This window comes from Pangasianodon hypophthalmus, chromosome 1 (assembly GCF_027358585.1).
Source record: "Pangasianodon hypophthalmus isolate fPanHyp1 chromosome 1, fPanHyp1.pri, whole genome shotgun sequence".
NCBI classification, from domain to species: domain Eukaryota; kingdom Metazoa; phylum Chordata; class Actinopteri; order Siluriformes; family Pangasiidae; genus Pangasianodon; species Pangasianodon hypophthalmus.
The window spans coordinates 5,874,063-5,893,927 of record NC_069710.1 but is presented as its reverse complement, the minus strand read 5'-3'; the positions used below and the strand labels follow the sequence as shown (position 1 = coordinate 5,893,927).

The following is a 19,865-nucleotide window of genomic DNA, read 5'->3' as shown; positions in this document are numbered from 1 at the left end:
AAAACACTTTAGTAAATGAAAACTGTATGTTATATGTGGACAGAGTTGGAGGAAGCCCATCAGAAATGTCATCCTTGCTGGTACGCTTTTGCCCACAAGTACCTGGTGTGGACGTGCTGCCCTGGCTGGCTCAAACTCAAAGAGTGGGTCAAGATCATGGTGATGGATCCCTTTCTGGACCTGGCGATCACCATCTGCATCGTGCTCAACACACTCTTCATGGCTTTGGAGCATTACCCCATGACAGACGACTTCAACAGGATGCTTTCCGTGGGCAATCTGGTGAGTAAGAGTCGGTTAGTTTGTTAGATTATTAGCTTAGATAGCGGGGCAGTCGAGGTGAGGAAGAACAGGACAGTTTGTTAGATTAGAATGAAAAAAACCTTGGAAGGGTTTCTGGTGAAAGCTTAAAAATGATGTTTTCTTTGCTGTCCCTGAAAAATGTTATCTCTATGACTTGTCATGATAAAGGGACATTCTCACCTCTCCCGCTGCTTGCTCATTATATCCAGCACTACAATTGGTGCAACATGCAAGAGCAGCATTTCTGGAAGTCTGTTGTTCATTACAGAAGACAAAGCGATTGTAGGAGACAGGCTTGTTTCCTTGGGAGACATTTAAAAAAAAAAAGAAAAAGAAAACAATGTCTGAAGGAACTAGGGTCAGCGAGGAGAATTTAAAATGGTCTTCAGTCTAAAACACCTTGTTGCTTGGAGAGAATGAATATATATATTTACATATAAAGAAAAAAATGGCATAAAAAATAGCATGAAATATTTTTATACAAAAAAAATGCTATTTTTTGAGTATGTAATCTAATATAAATCCAACAGTGATTAACATTTTGGGAAATTCCTCTGTAATATTCTTCTAAATAGGGACAGGTTCTGAATATAGAAAAAAAAATATTTTGTGAAAATTGGTTTTGTGTGGTTTAATGTGTTTCCACTCTATTAAATTGGGTTTATAAGATCTACAAAGGGAATTGACTTGTATATCATAATGACACATAAATTGACATAAGATATCAGGAAACAAACATTTCAGGGATAAGGGATGACATGATTCATGGCCACTTATGCAAAGCTTAAATCCTTCTTCAAATTTGCTTCAAACTTGCAGCTTTTTCAGCTGTTGTGAGTGGACAAAAACTTTTTTTGTTGAATTTTAAAATTCACATTACTACACAATAAGGGAAGGCACGTTATAGATGCAATCTATCCAAAAATTAGAAAGAATTGAGGTACGCATGGAGCCGCTGTCTGTGTGATACATTATGCAATGCAAGCAAACAACATCCATCCATGTCACCATTCCTTTGTTCTCTGCATTATACTCCTGCCGTGTCCCTCCACATGTTGTGAGTAGATGGTCTGTATTATGTCTTGGAGAGAGTCATGTCAGGACAACAGCGCTCACTCAAATCAATATGCCTCGCTCCACTTTGTGAGCTGGTGTTTATCAAGCTGTAGATGTGATGCAGTTTCCTCAACAGTGGGGTTAAGGGAATATATTGGGTGACAGAGCTTGCATATGAAAATATATGCATCCTCCCAGGGTGGTCGAAATCATTATTTTTGTATGACTTATGCTGGTATCGACTCAGTCTCACCTTTGTCTCAGCACCGGTGAAAAGCCTGTACTGGCCACGGTTGCTTTATAGATGTATTCATATTCAAACCAGAGTAGCAGTGCTTGGTAGAGAGTACATTATTTGGCACTTACATCACATGATGGATCACAGAATTGTTCGTTGAAGGAGATTCCCCCCACAGATTTTCTGATTGACGCATAAAAGTAGCGTTTTCACAGAGTTCTTGGTGTAATAATGAAAACAATAAAAAGTTTTATCTTCAAACTCTCATTCAAACTTGGTATTATGATGTTCCATCTGGGGAAAGAGATGTTTTGAGATGTAGAGCATCAAAGTTTTGACATTCTAGCTAGCAATACTCTAGTATAGTGGATCTCAAAGTGGGATCTCAGAGGCCCATGAAGCCTAGCCTGGGGATAAATGATATTTTTAATTTTGTAACAGGAAATCCCAATCCATCATTATCAAAGCTATTCTGTTTATTATTGAGTTTTTATAGTTATTAGCTAGTTTGCCTGGTCACTAGACTTGAATGGCTTTAATCCAACAAACCAGTCTACTTATAAAGAATTTCAGTTTGAACTTAATGTCTTTTGCTTTTGGAAATTTCAGGAATATAGAATTTACTGAAATCTACACGTACAGTAGGTTACTTCAAATTTACAAAATTCTGAGACATTTAGAAAGTGGGGATTCTTGAATGCTGGCCAAACACAGATAGAAACTTATTATTCTGTAAGCTTAGATTCTGTTTAGCTTTTATAAAGTTCTGTCTGAGTGTTTCTTATTACGCAATCCCTCAGTCTCTTAATAAGTTTCTTTCTCATCCAGCTTGCATCATTGAAGCTTTGAGTCTGCTTTTTTCTGTCAGTGTCTAAATGGAACATGGCTCTTAATTGGCCATGGTTACTTATGTGGTGTATTTATCCTGAATGATGATTGAGTAGCAGATAAAACCTTATAATACTATGGTACGATATAGCCATAAACTTTTGGCTGATAAGAAGGTTGTACCTATTTTTCAACTTTGTGTTTTTGTAAACTTTTAAGCAGTATTTGACAAAAACATCTCTCAAACATGTGTCACCATAAAACCTATTGGTTGTTGCTGTGGCTGAATTCTTGCTAGTTATGTGTGAATGCCACATAAACAGAGATAAGCGTAATCATTTCAGTTTGTAATTACAAGGGTGAGTAATTACAAGGGGAACCTTACAAGCGTGACATAAATTAGAATTGAATCAAATTTTTTTCTAGAGGAATCTGGATACTCGTCAAGAGTTGAACGAAGTAGAGTTAATATAGAACGTTCAATGTTCTTGTATCTCATGTCTAATTGGGTCTACTGTTGGCTTCTGTAGTGTTGATTCACTATGTTTGGTGTCGCACAGAAACAACGTCACAGAGGATCTCTTCTCTTTCTCTCCTGACATTGCTTTAATAAGTTGTGTCATTGATAGAAAAAAATCACCCAGACTTGTGTCTGTAAGAGCCTGCGTGGATCTAACATACACAGTACGTCTCAGAGAAAACACACTTGTTATATCGTCCTATGCAGCGTTTGTACTGTTCAACATTTCAATATGAAAAGTCTGTCTCCTGGATGAAGACATGGAAAGACCGAATGGTAGGCAGCTTTGAGTCAGCCTTTCGATGAGTCATGTGTGCCACAGTCTGCAGTTGTCCAGATAATGTTTCACTAACCTCCGACACTTGCTTTGTTTTGTCTGAGTGTCTGAGGTCAGGTGTTGCTTATAAGCTTTGAAAAACTTAAGCCAGGTTACAAGTCCGAATCAGTACTAAAGCTGTGATTTTGGCAGTGCCAGTCCTCTAATACATAACATAACATAACATAACTAACCGAGGCACACTACTGTCAAATTTTCTCACATTTTGGAGGATAAAAAAGAAATTGTTGAAGATTACACAGTGTAGGATTAGTGTTCCTGCTAATCCTGAAGTAATCTAGCATTTTGTTACAGCATTGCCTGAGGTTTCTCCCATTAATCCTTCCTACTCTCAGTCCTAAAACTGAGACCAAGAGTGCTTTCAAATCTGCAGTGTTTAGTCTGTTTTTCTCTTTGGTGCAGTTCATTTAGGTAGATAACACAACAATCACACTCGGGTGAAGACCAAACCAACTGGTCCGAGACCAAACACACTTCAATTGCCATGAGAAGGCAAATCGACCATGAATCAACCTGACTGCATGAAGTGAACCAAAAATGTGTGTTTTTGGGTGTGGATGGCATTTTTTTGTTGCTAATCTGAGTAAGAAATGACAGAGCTGTAGCTCTACAGAAATGCCACATGTGTTCTGGATATTTGGATTGATATCCAAAAAGAGAAAAGAAAAGCAGGAATTGACACAAAATTGCTAAAACTAGTTAATTAGTATATAATTAGCTAGTAATTCACTGACAGTAAGCTCCATGTTCTCCATGTTCAGGTGATTTTTGTTATTTCTACATGCACTTGGTAAATGTCTACTTTTTTTCTCCATTGCCATATTTCTGACCAATGAACAAAAGTATATTATGAGGATTTTTTTTTTTTTTTGGTTGATTCCATTATGTGTAGTCTGAAACCAAAGAGCAAACAAACCAAAAGTGTTACAATTCCACGCTGATCCTAACTAAACAGGCTAATAGATGTGAAATCTCCCTCCAAAAAGTTGTAAAGCAACGATAGTATAGAGTAGCGTTCCAATTACCCTGTCTTTGCTACTGAAAATTCTCAAAGAAAGCACTTACTGGAAATGTAGAACAGCCTTGTTCGCAGCTGCCAAGTCACTCATAATAACCTCATTTTTACTGTACAGAGTAAAATGTGCTCTACACAACGATTTGTTCGAGTAGAATATCAAAATAAGTACAAGGACACAAGTAAACCATGACGAAATACAAAAGCTTTTGTTGGCAATATGTAGAATTTTAAGATTTGTGACTTTTCATCATATTGCTTGAGCTTGTTTCTCTTTGTACACCATAGGTTTGGCTCCTGCCTTTTCATTTCTATTTAGACGAACGCTCGTTACATTGCAGCTTTTTGGCTGAGCTGTTGTCTTTTGGAATGCCCCATGGTGATACAAAATTTATATTAGAAACCCCCAAATAATCAAGATGCCCCCTTCTGTAGGAGCTTTTTTTTTCTGTGTAGTATGATAATCGCATTTGGCAGCAGCTCATCAGGGCTAATGAGCAGTATGCTGAGCTAATTACTCTGTGGAGATGGAAATGAGAATGCAGCTCCTTTTTGTTGAAAGGTGAGTGTTGACAGTGGCCCACTTGAGGCGATAGAGGATGAAGCTCTAATCCCAGTCACAATGAATCTGCCTGATCATACATCTTTCTTACTTAAGCAGTATGCACAGCCGCTCTAGGTCTCAAGTGTAGTAAGCATCAATGCTGTTTACATCCTTCAGAAAAAGATGGCCGTCATAGGGTCATGAGAGGTGAGAGCATGGCAGATATGCTTTAATGCTTTAACATCTTGAGACATTATATACTGTACAGGATGATAATTTGTGGGGTGAAAAAGAGTTTAAAGAAATTAGGAGAGATCCCTTTTGGCCAGGTCTTCAGATTAAAGAAGTGAGGCACACACAGATGACAGACAGAACACACTCAGATGATGTAATACTGAAATCTGCAAAGCTTCACAAAGGTGAACCTTGTGACAGGGCAAGCCAGCTTTGAAAGGCCCAGCTCTGGCTGTGATGTGCATCCTCCCCCCAGTGCTTGGGTCACGTATCCTGTGTCACATTCACGAGCCTTTCTCTGGGCAACAACAACCAGAACGACACCATCTTCAGGGCAAAATAAACTCCCAAAAGCAGACCTGTCAGAGTAGCTGCAGATTTTACTAATACACTAGCCCTTCTTGTCCAAAGTTCCAATCATTCATGTGTTAAAAAGGTTATTTTAAGAAAGTAATATCTCTATGATCATAAGATAATCAAATAATTACTTAGGAGATGTTTTGAATGATAAATGAATAATTAGTAGTAGTTCTAATCTGTAAAGTATGCATAATTACCAAGGACAAGAATTTTGAAATGCTTCCCTTGACATGTTTGTTGAACTCCATTGATTAAAAATATGTGACCAAAACCAAACCAAAGTATTAGCCAGATCCACCATTAGCAGCACCTTATTGTACAATTGCAATGGTTTATACACATGGACAAAACACCACTCGTCAAAAGAAGTCACTGTATTCGCTGGTACTGGCACTGAGTTCGCAAAGAACAGTACAGCAGGTCTAAAAAAAGAAATACATTTATTTGGATCAGGAGGTGAAACACCAAAATAGGCACCAACAAACTCCTACAAAAAACTCCAGTGGAAGAGTGAGCTACACTCGACAGGAACTGTCTCAAGGCACTGGTGACATTCTTACCTGACAGGATTGACATTGTTATTAAGGTGAAGGGAGACGTAACGGGCATTAGCAAAGAAATGACATGACATTTATTGCCGGGAAACTTATAATGCAAATTCAAACTGCAACCATTTCGCTCTAACAATAAAGGTCTTGAGATGAGTCCAAAAGGTCTTACCAAAAGACTGAAAGAAGTGCAACTTTGAAGAATGAACTGTGGAGGATTACAGTAAAAATAAATTCTGTTGCTTGTGGTTACTATCTCTCAGGTCTTGTTGTATCCGTGTTATTTGTGGGTGACAAATAAGCACAAATTCCTCTCCATGACAAAAAGCAGTCCCATTGCTGAAAGGACAAAGTATACAAATTTCAAGCTTAATTTACAAATACATTTTAAATAATTCATGAAAGCATTCTACAAAAATATGAGTTTCATATAAATACTAAATGAATATCCCAACAGTTGCCCTTACTGTGGACACTAAAAGTGAGTTTTGAGTAAACATACTTTCAGTTTTTTTTCTTATTATGGCAATTGCACATTATAGATGTGATAGATAGAATTAGGTTGAAAAGTATTTCTTTAAGTGTAAATTTACACACGTGCTTATATCTTTAACTATAGTAACAGCAGTATATAAGTGCTAATTGTTTTTTAAATGAAATGACACTACATGACTTCTTGTTTCTACACTCACAGGTCTTCACAGGAATCTTCACAGCCGAGATGGTCCTGAAGATCATTGCACTGGACCCATACTACTACTTCCAACAGGGCTGGAACATCTTTGACAGCTTCATCGTTTGTCTCAGCTTGATGGAGCTCGGGCTTTCTAATGTAGAAGGCCTGTCTGTCCTGCGCTCCTTCAGACTGGTAATGTCTTCTTTAATAGCCACGTTAAATACTTTAATCATACACCAAACAGCAGTATAAAATAAGCCCAGCTGAATATTACAAGACTCAAGCAAGTGATGGAATTTAAATAGACAAGGTCATTTTTCAAAGTGAACTATTACTCAGGTCTTAGTACTTTCTTACCATTAATGTCTTAATCAGACGTGAGCAGAAATGCTGACATTGCTAACAAGAAACTCCTAGCAGGCAGAAGAAGATTAAACTGATATTTAGCTGCAATATTAGTTAGTTAGTATCTGAGTGTATTGTATAAGCTTACATTACACAAGTGTTACAAAATTAGCATAAGTGCATGTTCATGACAAAAGCTGCACGTAATCATAAAGTTTATAAGTATATAATATTATAAGTATGCCGACTTTAACAAAAAAAAAACAGTCTTTACACTTATTGCTAACATGAATAGTAAACATCATACAAATCAAGCAACTTGAATGCACAAAATAGTTCAGATGATTATTAATAATAATAATCAGATAATCGATTAGTTGATTACTGACACAGAAGTGCTAAATATTCACCCTTTTGTTTTTTATCGGGTCACAAGACATAGGTTTGTGAATTCACAGCTCATTTTGATAAAGTTGTCTTTCCCATCCTGTGTGCTTTCCCCTTCAGTGAATTGCCTTTTCCATTGCTTAAATCTTATTCACATATGGTCTGACCTCTGATTCAGTTGAAGAAAGCAGGAAAATGGAGCAGCAAGGGGTCAAAAATCATAAATACTACATCTAAACTACATATTTTGGCACCTCTTTATAAGGAGAAAAGCACTAGATGTTGCAGAAAGTAGACTGCTTTAACAGTGGCTTCTTTAATTAGATTCATTCCCACAGCATTATTAAAGACAGCAAAAGTATAATGAAAATCATTGTTTCCTCTCACAGTTGCGAGTCTTCAAGCTGGCTAAGTCGTGGCCCACCCTGAACACCCTGATAAAGATCATAGGCAACTCTGTGGGTGCCTTAGGAAACCTCACTCTGGTTTTGGCCATCATCGTCTTCATCTTCGCCGTGGTGGGCATGCAGCTGTTTGGGAAGAACTACGAGCTGTGTGTATGCAAGCTCTCCAAGGATTGTAAATTGCCACGATGGCACATGAAAGACTTCTTCCACTCCTTTCTAATTGTGTTCCGGGTCCTGTGTGGTGAATGGATCGAGACCATGTGGGATTGTATGGAGGTTGCTGGACAGCCTCTTTGCATCCTGGTCTTCATGCTAGTCATGGTGATTGGGAATCTGGTGGTAAGTCTTTCAGCTGATTTTTATTTTTTTTGCATCCCATATAGACCAGATGACTGTTGCTGTTGTTTGTGCAATGAGTTCAGTGTCCAGCATTGAGTAGTTTGAATCAGGGTTTGGAAGCGCAATAGTAGAGAAGTTTGTGTCTCTTTAGATGTGCCATCTTGACTTGTAGATAGATTGTTTCCCCTAGGTCAGCTTGGCTCTGTTTGGTCTGTGCAAACACAGTCAACCCATGTTCCCTACTGTCAACAAGGATAGCTAAGAGCTAGAACCCTGCAGCATCCCTTGAGCGTCTGACCCTTTCTACACAGCTTTTATTTTCTCCCCTTATCTTGCTATGTTCCTTTTTGTTTCTCTCTGTCTTTCCCTCAGTCTCTCTGGGCTTCTTCATTGCTTTCTGTCAATCTTACTTGTTGTCTCTCTTTCTTTGCTTCTCCCCAATGTGCTTATTCTCTTGCTCTTATCAGACATTGCTTCAGTGCCTTTCCTGGCTAAAGACAGTGGTAGGTCCACACAGACAGTTTTCTGTAATGGAACAAGTGGAGACATCCCTCTGACTGAAGGGCCTTCTGACAATTCTGTGCGTGTGTGTGTGTGTTTGGTTCTCTACTTTCAACGTCCCCTCAAAGCTATGATTTCAGCATTTCTCTACATGAACAATGACATTTAAATATCATTTTTAAATTTGTCATGTCCACAGATATGTCAGAATTTAATTCTATTGTTGTTTTCTGTTCTTTTATCCATTTGATGTTAGAGCATTGTTTTAAACATTTGATAAACAGATAATGTTTTCTAAACAGATACAAATATGAATAGCAGGTGCACTGTTAGTTCACTGGCTGATGTTCAGCTTAGCCTGTGCCAAAGGTAGACTCAGATTCCTGTTCTTGGCAGACAGAAGCAGAACCCAATGTGGTCTTCTGCTGTTGTAGCCCATCTCCCTCAAGGTTCAGTGTGTTTTGTGTTTTGAGATGCTTTTCTGCTCACCATTGTGGTAAGGAGTGATTATTTGAGTGACCGTAGCCTTCTTGTCAACTGGAATCAGTCTGGCCATTCTCCTCTGACATCTCTCTTTTCTGCCCAAAGACCTGCTGCTCACTTGATCTATTTTTTGCACTGTTCTGTGTAAACTCTAGAGACTGTTGTGCATGAAAATCCCAGGAGATCATCCATTTCTGAAATACTCAAACCAGCACATCTGGCATCATTAACCATGACAATTACATTACTACAAATAACAATTACTTGAGATCACATTTTTCACCCATTCTGGTGTTTAATGTGAACAGTAACTGAGGTTCCTGACCTGTATCTGCATGATTTGATAATTGAATGAATGTCCAGGTGTTTCTAATAAAGTGGTCGTTGATTGTGTGTTTGTGTGTGTGCATACATATATATATATATATATATATATATATATATATATATATATATATATATAGTACAACATGAATATAACATTTTCCATAATATTATATTCCTGTCAGATAAACTGCTTTCAAACAACAAAATAAGTATCATCTTCAGCCCTAGTCCAAAAAAAAAATATAAAAAATTGCAGATTATTAGTCTGCTGTTAGTCTGCTATCTAACAAATGTAGATAGTGAGGATTGGGATGTCATAATTTAATGCTGATTGGATGTGTATGCTTCTGTTGTACTGGACATACACACACAGACAGGACAACACCCATAAACCCACAGCATAATGATGCGTCCTCAAGGCTGTCAGCACGAGGGCCTTTCTGTCCTAAATCATGCATGGACAGGTGCTGCCTTTTGGACTGTTAAATGTGGACCTCTATCACAGTACTGATGTGTGGCATTGTTTAAATGCACTCTGACTTCTTCTGTCCTGCTGTAAGCCCAAATTTAAAGATAAAACAAAGTCCAGATTAATGTCCAGAAGATAGTTTAGAGAATTAAGCAACCATCTAACTGATTTACACAGTGGAAATGCTAGGAAGGCTTTTATATATAGTTTTAATTATTTCTGTTTATTATTTTATACAGTATTTTGTATGTAGGATGAAAAACTAACCTGCAACTGAGCATTATAAGTTACAGGTTAACAATGTTGTAGTGTCTAGCAGCGATCGTGGTAGATTGATTTTTTTTTAGCTAATATGAAGTGTAATATCCCTGATACGTGTTTTCCATCACTAGGCTTGGTCTCTGTAAAGTGCTGTGTATCTGCTGACGTTGTTCTGTGCCTAATTGAGTCCCATTGAAGGTGGAGCATTCACAGGACAGCATGTGGTGTTAATAAGCCCATGTCTTCCTCTGGCTCTGGCCTTGTGCAAGGTCTCAATACCTCAGTAGGGCAAGTGCACCCAACACCAATTATCCAGCCCCATGTACCAGCTAATATTGTCTTTCTCAGTAGGGACACATCCAGTGTGCAGCATCATTTGCTTAAGTACTTGTGTAATGCATGCTACCACCCTTCTTCTCTCTCTTTATCTTTTTCTACTGTGCTCTCCTTCTCCTTCCTGCTGTCACAGGCTGATTATAGTGAACATACAGAGAGCTGTTGTGTAAATGTGGGTCATTTTTAGAATAGCTGTAAAGTTGTCAGTATATATTAGTCATGTCTGAAAGTTCTGGAAAGATCTCTTGTAATTGTAGCTTTCATGCCTTGCATACGTAAACTATTCAGAGGTTAAAGAGAAACTGAACTGAAGTGAAACTGAAGTCGAACTGACTGCTCGCATCATTTCTGTGATTTTTTTGCATCGAGCCTGGTAATTACACAAGTTGTAGAACCAAACTTACAAAACCAAACAGGAAGAGTTTGTTAATCTGTGTGCTAATTTTTTAATTATATGTCTCTTCCTTATTTTGTTCTTAGTTCTACTTTTTAGTCTTAGCTTTGTGATATAATGACAGGCTCCATTCGCTGTGGCTGTCCAATAGATGATGTAGATAACAGGTGTGGCTGCAACCCAGATACCAAAACGAGAGCGTTGTTTCCACATGGAGCTGAGAAAGAAAGAGAATGAACAGAGAGACAGAGGGCTAGCATTGCTCAAAATCCATGTGCGCATAAACACAAAGGCATTATGCCACCAAGCACATCCCAGCAACACGCAAAAAAGAAAAAAAAGAAGGCTTGAGCTTTGAGCATGAGCCATGGTAACCTGATAGCAGTATATACAGGTCACTGTAGTTCAGGTGTATGTGATCCTGGTGTAAGGAACTGCCATGGTCCACTCACTCACTCACTCTCTAATCACCTCCTCTAATCTCAGTGGATGTGTTATCTGAGCATAGTGTACACCCTGCAGACCAGGAGGTGAAGGAGGATGTCAGTCTGATGAGGTGCTTCAAGCCAACAGAGGAGTGAAACTGAAATCTTGGGGAGTGTTTTGTACGTGGCTTGAAGTCATCATGCCAGATGTGTGTGTCGATATGTTTTTGGGTCAATTCACTTGTGTGAATAATCATAATTACTTTAAACCAGGGTTCTGTAACTGGAGACGTTAAAGTTGTGTCATCAGATGGGCTGATTCCCAGATACCCACTAAAACGTATCAGGGTTGGACTGGAGACTCCATATGGAGTCCAATATATGAAGAAGAGTGTGGCAGAAAATGTGCAGAGCAAACAGACCCCAATTAAAAGTCCATATAGATAAGAATTATGATTCTCTCCAAAGGACGTGTAGCGGTTTCTAAAAGTGACTAGAAAATTGCGAACCACAGGATGTTCAGTTGTATCAGACTCATGCCGAGTGTTGCAGTGAAAAATCACAGAGACAAGGAGAACTTATTACCAGTAGCTGTCATTGGACTAAAGGAAACCACATTCCTCCTTTTCGAAGCATGATTACTGCACTAATGGCTTGTTATTGAATCTACTATGTATAAAAATGTTCATGCCTATTACTTGGTTATGACCCTAGAGTAGGTCTACATGTTTGATGCAGTGTAACTCTGCACTAAATATTTACTGTTGTAAATACTGTACTTACTGTACTGTAATTATTAGCTTAATATACTGTCCATTGAAGGATGGAATGGTGTCCAGTCCAGAGTGTGTTCCCACTTCATGCTCAGTGTTCCCAGGATAGGCTCCAGATCCTCCAGAAATGATTATCATTTCTACTCTAATGAAACGTTTCAATAGCCAAACTAAAAATGTGCTATACAGGATGACACCATCACACACTTACACACAGAATGTTGTAAGATGAACATTGCGGTCGCAAGTTATTATTATTTTTTTTTATTTGATCATAAAGGGTTGGAGTTTCTTTGTGCCAGCCAGTGTTTTTTTTTTTTTTTTTATCAGACTTTTAGTATTTGTGACTAACCAGGTAGCTACTGTACTATTTAATCTCAAACTCACATACATTCTGTACACTTTTCTGGCTACAAGCCTCATAATCCTGAAGGCTGCAGTTCTGTATAGTATATGCACAAATATGCACTGGTTTCTAACAAAAAAAATTTTTTGGAACACTATGACTCAAGGATCTTTTCAGATATCGAAAGCTGTTAGTATCAAATAAATGTGATGCTGTCATGAGTTTGTCGAAGTACTCTGAGAACGGTCTGTGACTAGTCACAGGCAATGTCAGTTAAATAGCCTTTTCCTGTTCAAATAGATGGTTCTTGGATATGTTTTAGTGACAAAATATACCAGAATTTCTAGTAAAAACTAGAGGTCTAGCTTGGAGATGGCAAGATACTAGGCTGTTAGTAAATATGTCCATATTAAAATATATTTAAAAAAAATATTATACTGTTTTAAGCTGTTAGAATTATACCACTATTAACATATGCACAAAACACAATGTCCATGCACAAGGAGTTATAGTTCCCACACTTTATACACGACCACTGCTTTAAGTGATGGTGTATGACTCTTCTTAGAATCCCCATGGCTGTGAACATTGGCACTGATCACTTTCAATCTACAAATGTTGTGATTTAATCCCCAGCCTTCCCTGGTATGTCTCAGGTGCTGTTAACGGTTGTGATTCTCGGTAACGTGCGTCAAAGAGGCATGAATTTTGTGAGTTATGACTTCACTCAGGTGTCCTTCGTGTCTGTGGATGTATGAATGTATGTTACAGGAAGTGTATAGTTTCTGTCTCAGTTGTAATCACAACTTGCTATTGGTCATTATATGTGTTTTGGCCTCTTTAGTATGCGGCTATGTGCTAATTCCGTAGTAGTCAGTTGGCAGTTAACACCTTGCCAAGCGGGATCCTGCTGTGTTGGTCATTCCACATTGAATAGAACATGACATCTATGCTCAGAGATTATCCACTTTTCTTTCTGGGTTCCCCTGTGTTACTGATCCTGAAAACTATCAGATACACAAGCTTGATTGGAATTTGTAAAGCAGATGGAAAAAAAAATAACTCACCAGAGATGTGTTCTATTGAAAGACCTTTATATAGGTAGGACTAGGTATAAACTAGAAACATATATATCCATATGTCTACACCTGTGATGGTTGGCAGGGTCTTCTGAGAAAATGGATCTATGTTGAGGATCATAGTTCAGGGGTTAAGCTGGCATTCTGTTAAAGATTACACATCATAGACCGTGACTCCATCCAGATAAACTACGGCACTTACAGGTCAGACTATATATATGGATATATAAGTATCTAGAGAAGCCAGACACAAGATCGTTATGTTAATATTGTACATACTGTAGGCAGTGTAGAGATAGACTAGCTAAGCAGACAGTTGAAAGGAACGGATATATTTAATCAGATCTGTGTCCGTTAGGGATATGGGATTGTTTCAGACATCTTTAACTGAGTTATTAGCATGTTACTTAAACACAGCAACTCTGATATTCATTATATAGCAAGTTGGACAGAAATATTACTAATTTGACCAATTTAAGGCGAGACTCTACAGGTGAACAGGGTTTTTTTTTTTTACATTGGATATCACAATCTATCTTTGCTAGACTGTTTATATACTTAGTATTCTTAGAATTACTGTTTGCATTGGTTTTTTTTTTAAAAATTTACATTTATTTTTGCAAATGAGACTTTGTCTAATTAAAAATGTGTATATTTGTATACTTAATAAATGTTGTTAGATAAATGTATTGATGATGTCAGAACTGAAATATTTCATTCCAAGGATGCTCACAAGAGAAATTAAGCAAGTTATTCCTCTGTAATGTCCTTATTAGGAATAAGATTAGCATTAAGAATGAACATGAACTCAGATCATCTAGATGTGGCTTTTAAGGTTTATAAAGGAAATTTAAATTAAATGACATTTAAATCATAATGACACATAACTTGACATATATAATCAAGGAACAAGCTTTTCAGGAATATATGACATGATGTGTTTGTGCCAAGTGCGTGGAGCTTAAGCTTCTTTAATGACAGTAATATATGGTTAAATATACCATCTAAAGAAATATTATTAATACGATGTATTAATATTACAATGTATGTGTGTAACAGAAATTTGGTCAAAACTGCACTCAGGGTAATTAACATCAAAAACTTAATATCTGAATTCAACAGCAATTTTATTTCATTTTGAGAATCTCCATTTCATCACACAGTTGTCGTTAGGGATTGGGAGAATTAAGAGTGATGAGGTGCGTGTTTACCTACGGCTGCTATCACTCGCCCCCTTACTGGCTGACTGACACATTCACCACCTGTTGTCTCAGAAAGGTACAGTCTGATAACCCTGGTCAGCTGCCTATGTTGTGTTGCATAGATAATGCTCTATTTATAGTGTGTGGTCTGTGGGACTCGCTAGGTTTGTCTTTGGCTCTCATCTGCAGCGAAGTGAGATGCCCAAAACCAGAGCTACCTGTGTGATGAGGTCATACAGTCACATGGTGATCTACGTTACAAATTAAGGGGTGTGTTCAAATCTTTGTTTGCGTGCAGCCTTTGCACGTTTCACTCAGTTAAATATTTTTGAAACTGCTAGGCTTAAATGGCTTAGATAGGCATTGTCATGTCTTTTATTTTTATTGGGGGGTGAAAATTGAGAAGGTGGATGCTTAGATAAATGCAACAGCCCCAGGTATCTTTCTTACACAGCTAAACAAGTCTAAATGTTTAGACTTGTGGAGCTTGAATGGAACAACTATGAATTGGATTTATCTTCTTTCTTCTTTAGTACTGTACACTGTTTGAACATGTGGAACGTCTTGGGAAATATCTATCTAGATTTTGCCAAGGCTGTTAGAGAGCCAGTACTATTGAGCACTATCAAGACAGAGCTCAGAGTCTACTATCTTTGCTTGCTTATTTATAGCTGTAGATGTACATCTGTTTTTTTTGTAACACTTACAAAAAGACATCTGACATTCTGTCCAATCATCCACATGTCAAAAAACAGAGCTGCATGCATGTAGAGAGTTGTAAGCCTGCCCCAGAGCTGTGTTTGGCTGGCTACTGTCATAGCCTAATGTTAGAATTGTGCACCCCCTGCCACCAGAGATCTACATTTCCCTGACAAATTAGATTCAAATACAATCCTCCACCTTTTACTCACCCAGGTTACACAACAATCTTAAATGTCAAACAGTCTTAATGCACAGTTTATTAGTATAGTCTTACCTATTTCTTTGCTATAAATTAAATCTTCCCCATTTCTAAACTGAAACAGCACATTATTGAGGAGCTGCCAGAGCTTCTCCTGATACAATTCTACCACCTGTCTTGAGGGCTTCTGCTCCAGGAGTATGCGTTACTATCAGTGAGCTCCTCATGTGTTCTAGCTAAATGGCATCATTAGCTATCATAGGCACTTGATGTTTTCTGGAGTGCATTATTTCATTATAAAGGCCTCAAGTGGACTGGAAGATTCCGTGCTTCAGTGCACGGTTTTATTGCGCTTAGTGCAATGATGGCATGGAAGTGCAGTCTCTCCCTCTCTGTTGGGTATTTGGGTATTTACAAAATTATAAATGGTTTATTATGATTATTAATTACAAAAGTGCATCTAAGATAGGTGCATACTTGCCTCTAAGGCAGAGAGAATGTTCTAACTTGAAAGTTGTATGTTGAATGTTTTATTTATTAAAATAGTATTTCAATAAATAGTATACTTTTTTTTTTTCAAAAATATTACCAAATTATAAAGCAGAAACAGACATAAATACCATACCAGTGCATGGCATAGGCACCAACTTATGAAATTCTTCTATTATAACAGGTATAACAGGTTACAAATTTGTGATGTCATACAATTTCATAAACTAGATGTCTTGAGATGTCCTGCCCTCCACAAATTGATGTATTATCCAAAAAAAAAATACTTACAGAAAATTATGTGCACAAATGAGCATCCATGAAGTCTGTTAGTATCAGAATGAGCCGAAAACAACAGTTACTCTTCACATTCGCTGCCATCTATTTACGATAAAAGCACTATTCAAACAGTCAACACTTCAAGCCCCTAGCAGCATGGCGAGTAGCCGGAGAATGAATTTCACTTCTGTCACTGGCTGAGTCCCAAACCACATACCAGTGCACTAAATAGTGTGTCAAAATTGCACACTGTCATAGGTTACCTGCTACCATTAGGGGTGTACTATTTTACCATACTATTTAGCATGCTAGTTTAGGACACTTTAAATCGCCAGCTGTCATTGAAAACAAATAACATTTGGCCACTTTGAAAGGGTAACGTTAGTAGAGAAGACCAAAAAACGGATGCTATGACAGGTGACACACCTGGTATTATACTCTAACAGGTATTGTCCTTTCCAAAGCACAGCATTTAGCTCACATGTTTAATGGGAATTATCTGAGCTGGTGCCTATGATACATGGTGGAAAACAAAGAATGGCATTTCATTTTGGGAATGTGCATGAAAATGTTTCCCCAACATACAATGTACACATCAGTAGTGGCTATGTAGATAAATGACTAGCTCCTCACAAACTGCCTGGGTGCTTTTACTGTGTCAGGCCATGCATGTAGCCATCAATGTGCCTAATGCAGTATCTCCTAAAAGGGTCTTCCTGCCCCAAACGTTTTACATTTTCACCCCTTCCCAGCTCCCAACACACCTATGCCTTTGAGAACACTGAGTACCTGCTTCATGTGTGTTGCGAGTCTGATGGGGCCCAAGCACTGGTTTGGGAAACGCTGGTCTAATGCAATACGCATACAGGAGTGCTACCAATCCTATCAACACCAGGTAAAGAGACTATATTCATTTGAATAATAATGAAGTGTAATAGGAACCTTACAGCTTTTCCTAATTTCCTATCTGATCATCCAAAACAAGACTAGGCAAGCTTGCTTTTGTCTAACCACCACTGACTGCACATTGTTTACTGACAAACACATAATAGCCTATATAGACTTTATATATGAAGGGAAAACTAATTTTCTGCAACTTATAGAACCTCAACATGCTTTAGTTTGCAAAAAAGATGTCCACATGTGTTGCCATATCCCCCATTACTTCTTTTTTTTAGCAGTTGCACTCATTAATTTATACATTCTCCAACATTCAGGAATTGAAAGCATCAAAAAAGGTGCTTGCTGGTCAGCTGGCAGATAACACTTGCCTTTCAGTGATAAAGCTCAAAATTCTTTCTGGACCAATACCTTTATTTATAAATGCAAAGAAAAGTGAAATTATATATGTGCATCAGTTAGACCTGATCACTGTTAATGGAATGAGTGTGAAAGGGTATTTGTAGATAAAACCAAGCTGAAAGAAAACTTAAACATGTCCAATCTAAATTATATAAAGTAAAATATTTCTTCAGTTGTTGGCTGATCTAACATTGTATCAGGGAATTGTACTGACTAAAAGGATCAGATGTAAACAGCATTTTGTCTTCATCCTGGTCTTACAGTGATAGTGTGTAAATTTGGGATCTGAAGCCCTCTCTGGCAGAAGAATGTTACTACACACAACTCACAGAGGAACATTTGTGTGAACATAATGTGAATTGTGTGGCATCCCCTTCCCCCCCACACAGATTAAACCGATGATTGTGAGTGGCAAGTCAATGGATATTCAAGGACTGATGACACTATTGGCCTACTAACATGCTACCTAGTGTTGTATTATCCGGTTTGGAACACAGCTCAAATATTCAAGAAGAATTTTCTCATTATTAAAGAAACGTTATGATGATTAAAAACATCTTTTTGTCCATCTAATGTGACTATCAGAGTTACCAAGTACTATGCAAATGTTTTGGGCTAATCATTAGCTGTAAGTCAGTTCAACAGCTGACAGTGATGTTAGCCATGTTAGCTATGAGAAGGCAGTGTAACTGCAGCAAGCTATGAATCAGAACAAACAAAACTGTAAAGTGCCTGGTGATAGTGGCTAGATAGGTGCGAAAACAATAATGACTCATAATTTGGCTTTCATGCAGCATCATGACACCATTAGCAAACTGATCGCTTGTCATTAGCGTACTATCTAAAATACAAAGCAGACAGCTATGGACACTAATTTGACACAGCCTCAACTGAAAGACCCAATTTTGGAGTAGAACAATACTAAAGACACACCATTAGCTACTAGCAGGCACGCATACACTTTGAGAAACTCTCTGTCTCCTGTTTGAAGTACAAAAATACAGATAAATACAGGTAAATACAAACTGTTAGCCAACTGTTTAGCTAACATTACCTGCCTGGCTAGCACAATTTCAACTGGTTGACAATAGCTACATTTACCCGAACATCAAATTCCATTTAAGGTCTATATTCAGGTTGCAGCCGTATTACGATTATGATGTTTATATGTGTACAGACATCAGAATATTCCTGTATACATGGTTGTTGTAAGTATGCCTGAGCTGCCATTCCTATATATATATATATATATATATATATATATATATATATATATATATATATATATATATAGTCAATTAATAAACAATTAACAACTTAGCAGCTGGTAAAGATGGTCTACCAGTTTGACCAGCTTGGTCTGTGATTTGGTGGCTGGTAGCTTCAGACCCAGCTGGATTTTTCACTTGGGTTGTGAGTAGTGGTGCTGCAGAGAATACCTGTGAGGGGCGTTTAAGGAAATCTTCCATGCACAGCTTCCTCTGATAATTTCTGTGGCTTCTCAGCACTGTGATAGTAAGCCGAAAACCCCTGTCAAATCCCACCCGAACAGCTCTGACTGTGATTTACTGGTTTTCCTTGAGTGACTCATAGCTGCTTAGGAACACCATGTTTTCGAGTAATTTTTTTTCTCTCTGACTCAATAATGCTGCTATTTCCTTTTTGTTAATTGAAAACAATATTTAAATTACTTTGAAATACCAAGCTGTACAAACATCTTGACAGAAAGCTATAATGATGATGTGCTTGTTGCTTTCAGAACATATATATCAGAATGTATTTTGTATTAGCTTTTTACTAGTGGTCTCTGAAGCTTCCTTACAAGCTTTGTTTTATTTTGTAGTATCCTTAACATTTAATGTGAGGTTGTATATGACAGAAAAAAATGTCTTACTACACGCACCATATGATAGGACCAAGGAATTAATCAAGCTAATTCTCACATTGCTTTGTTGCTTGCCATTGATGCTGAAATCGCAGCTCTGTGTCACACACATACAGAATGGTCACAGTGAACGCAGGGTTAGACTAGCTGTCACACTACCTCATTACTAAAAAAAGTCAATCTGTCGTCCCCACATATAATTACTTATAAGATAATTAGTTATAAGTATGGATTACATGGAAGGATCAGAGCATGTGTCAAATGACTAAACATAAA

At 37.7% G+C, this 19,865-nt stretch overlaps 1 protein-coding gene across 4 annotated transcripts in view; it reads left to right on the top strand.

Annotated features, from left to right (window-relative positions):
- scn5lab (sodium channel, voltage gated, type V-like, alpha b) overlaps nt 1-19,865 on the top strand; it is a 115,918-nt gene that overhangs the window by 57,015 nt on the left and 39,038 nt on the right. For all 4 annotated transcript variants that reach the window (XM_053234764.1, XM_053234754.1, XM_053234758.1 and 1 more), the window contains 3 exons: nt 44-282; nt 6,678-6,851; nt 7,781-8,137. In XM_053234764.1, the coding sequence (XP_053090739.1) occupies nt 44-282; nt 6,678-6,851; nt 7,781-8,137 (770 nt within the window). The remainder of the gene's footprint in view (nt 1-43; nt 283-6,677; nt 6,852-7,780; nt 8,138-19,865) is intronic.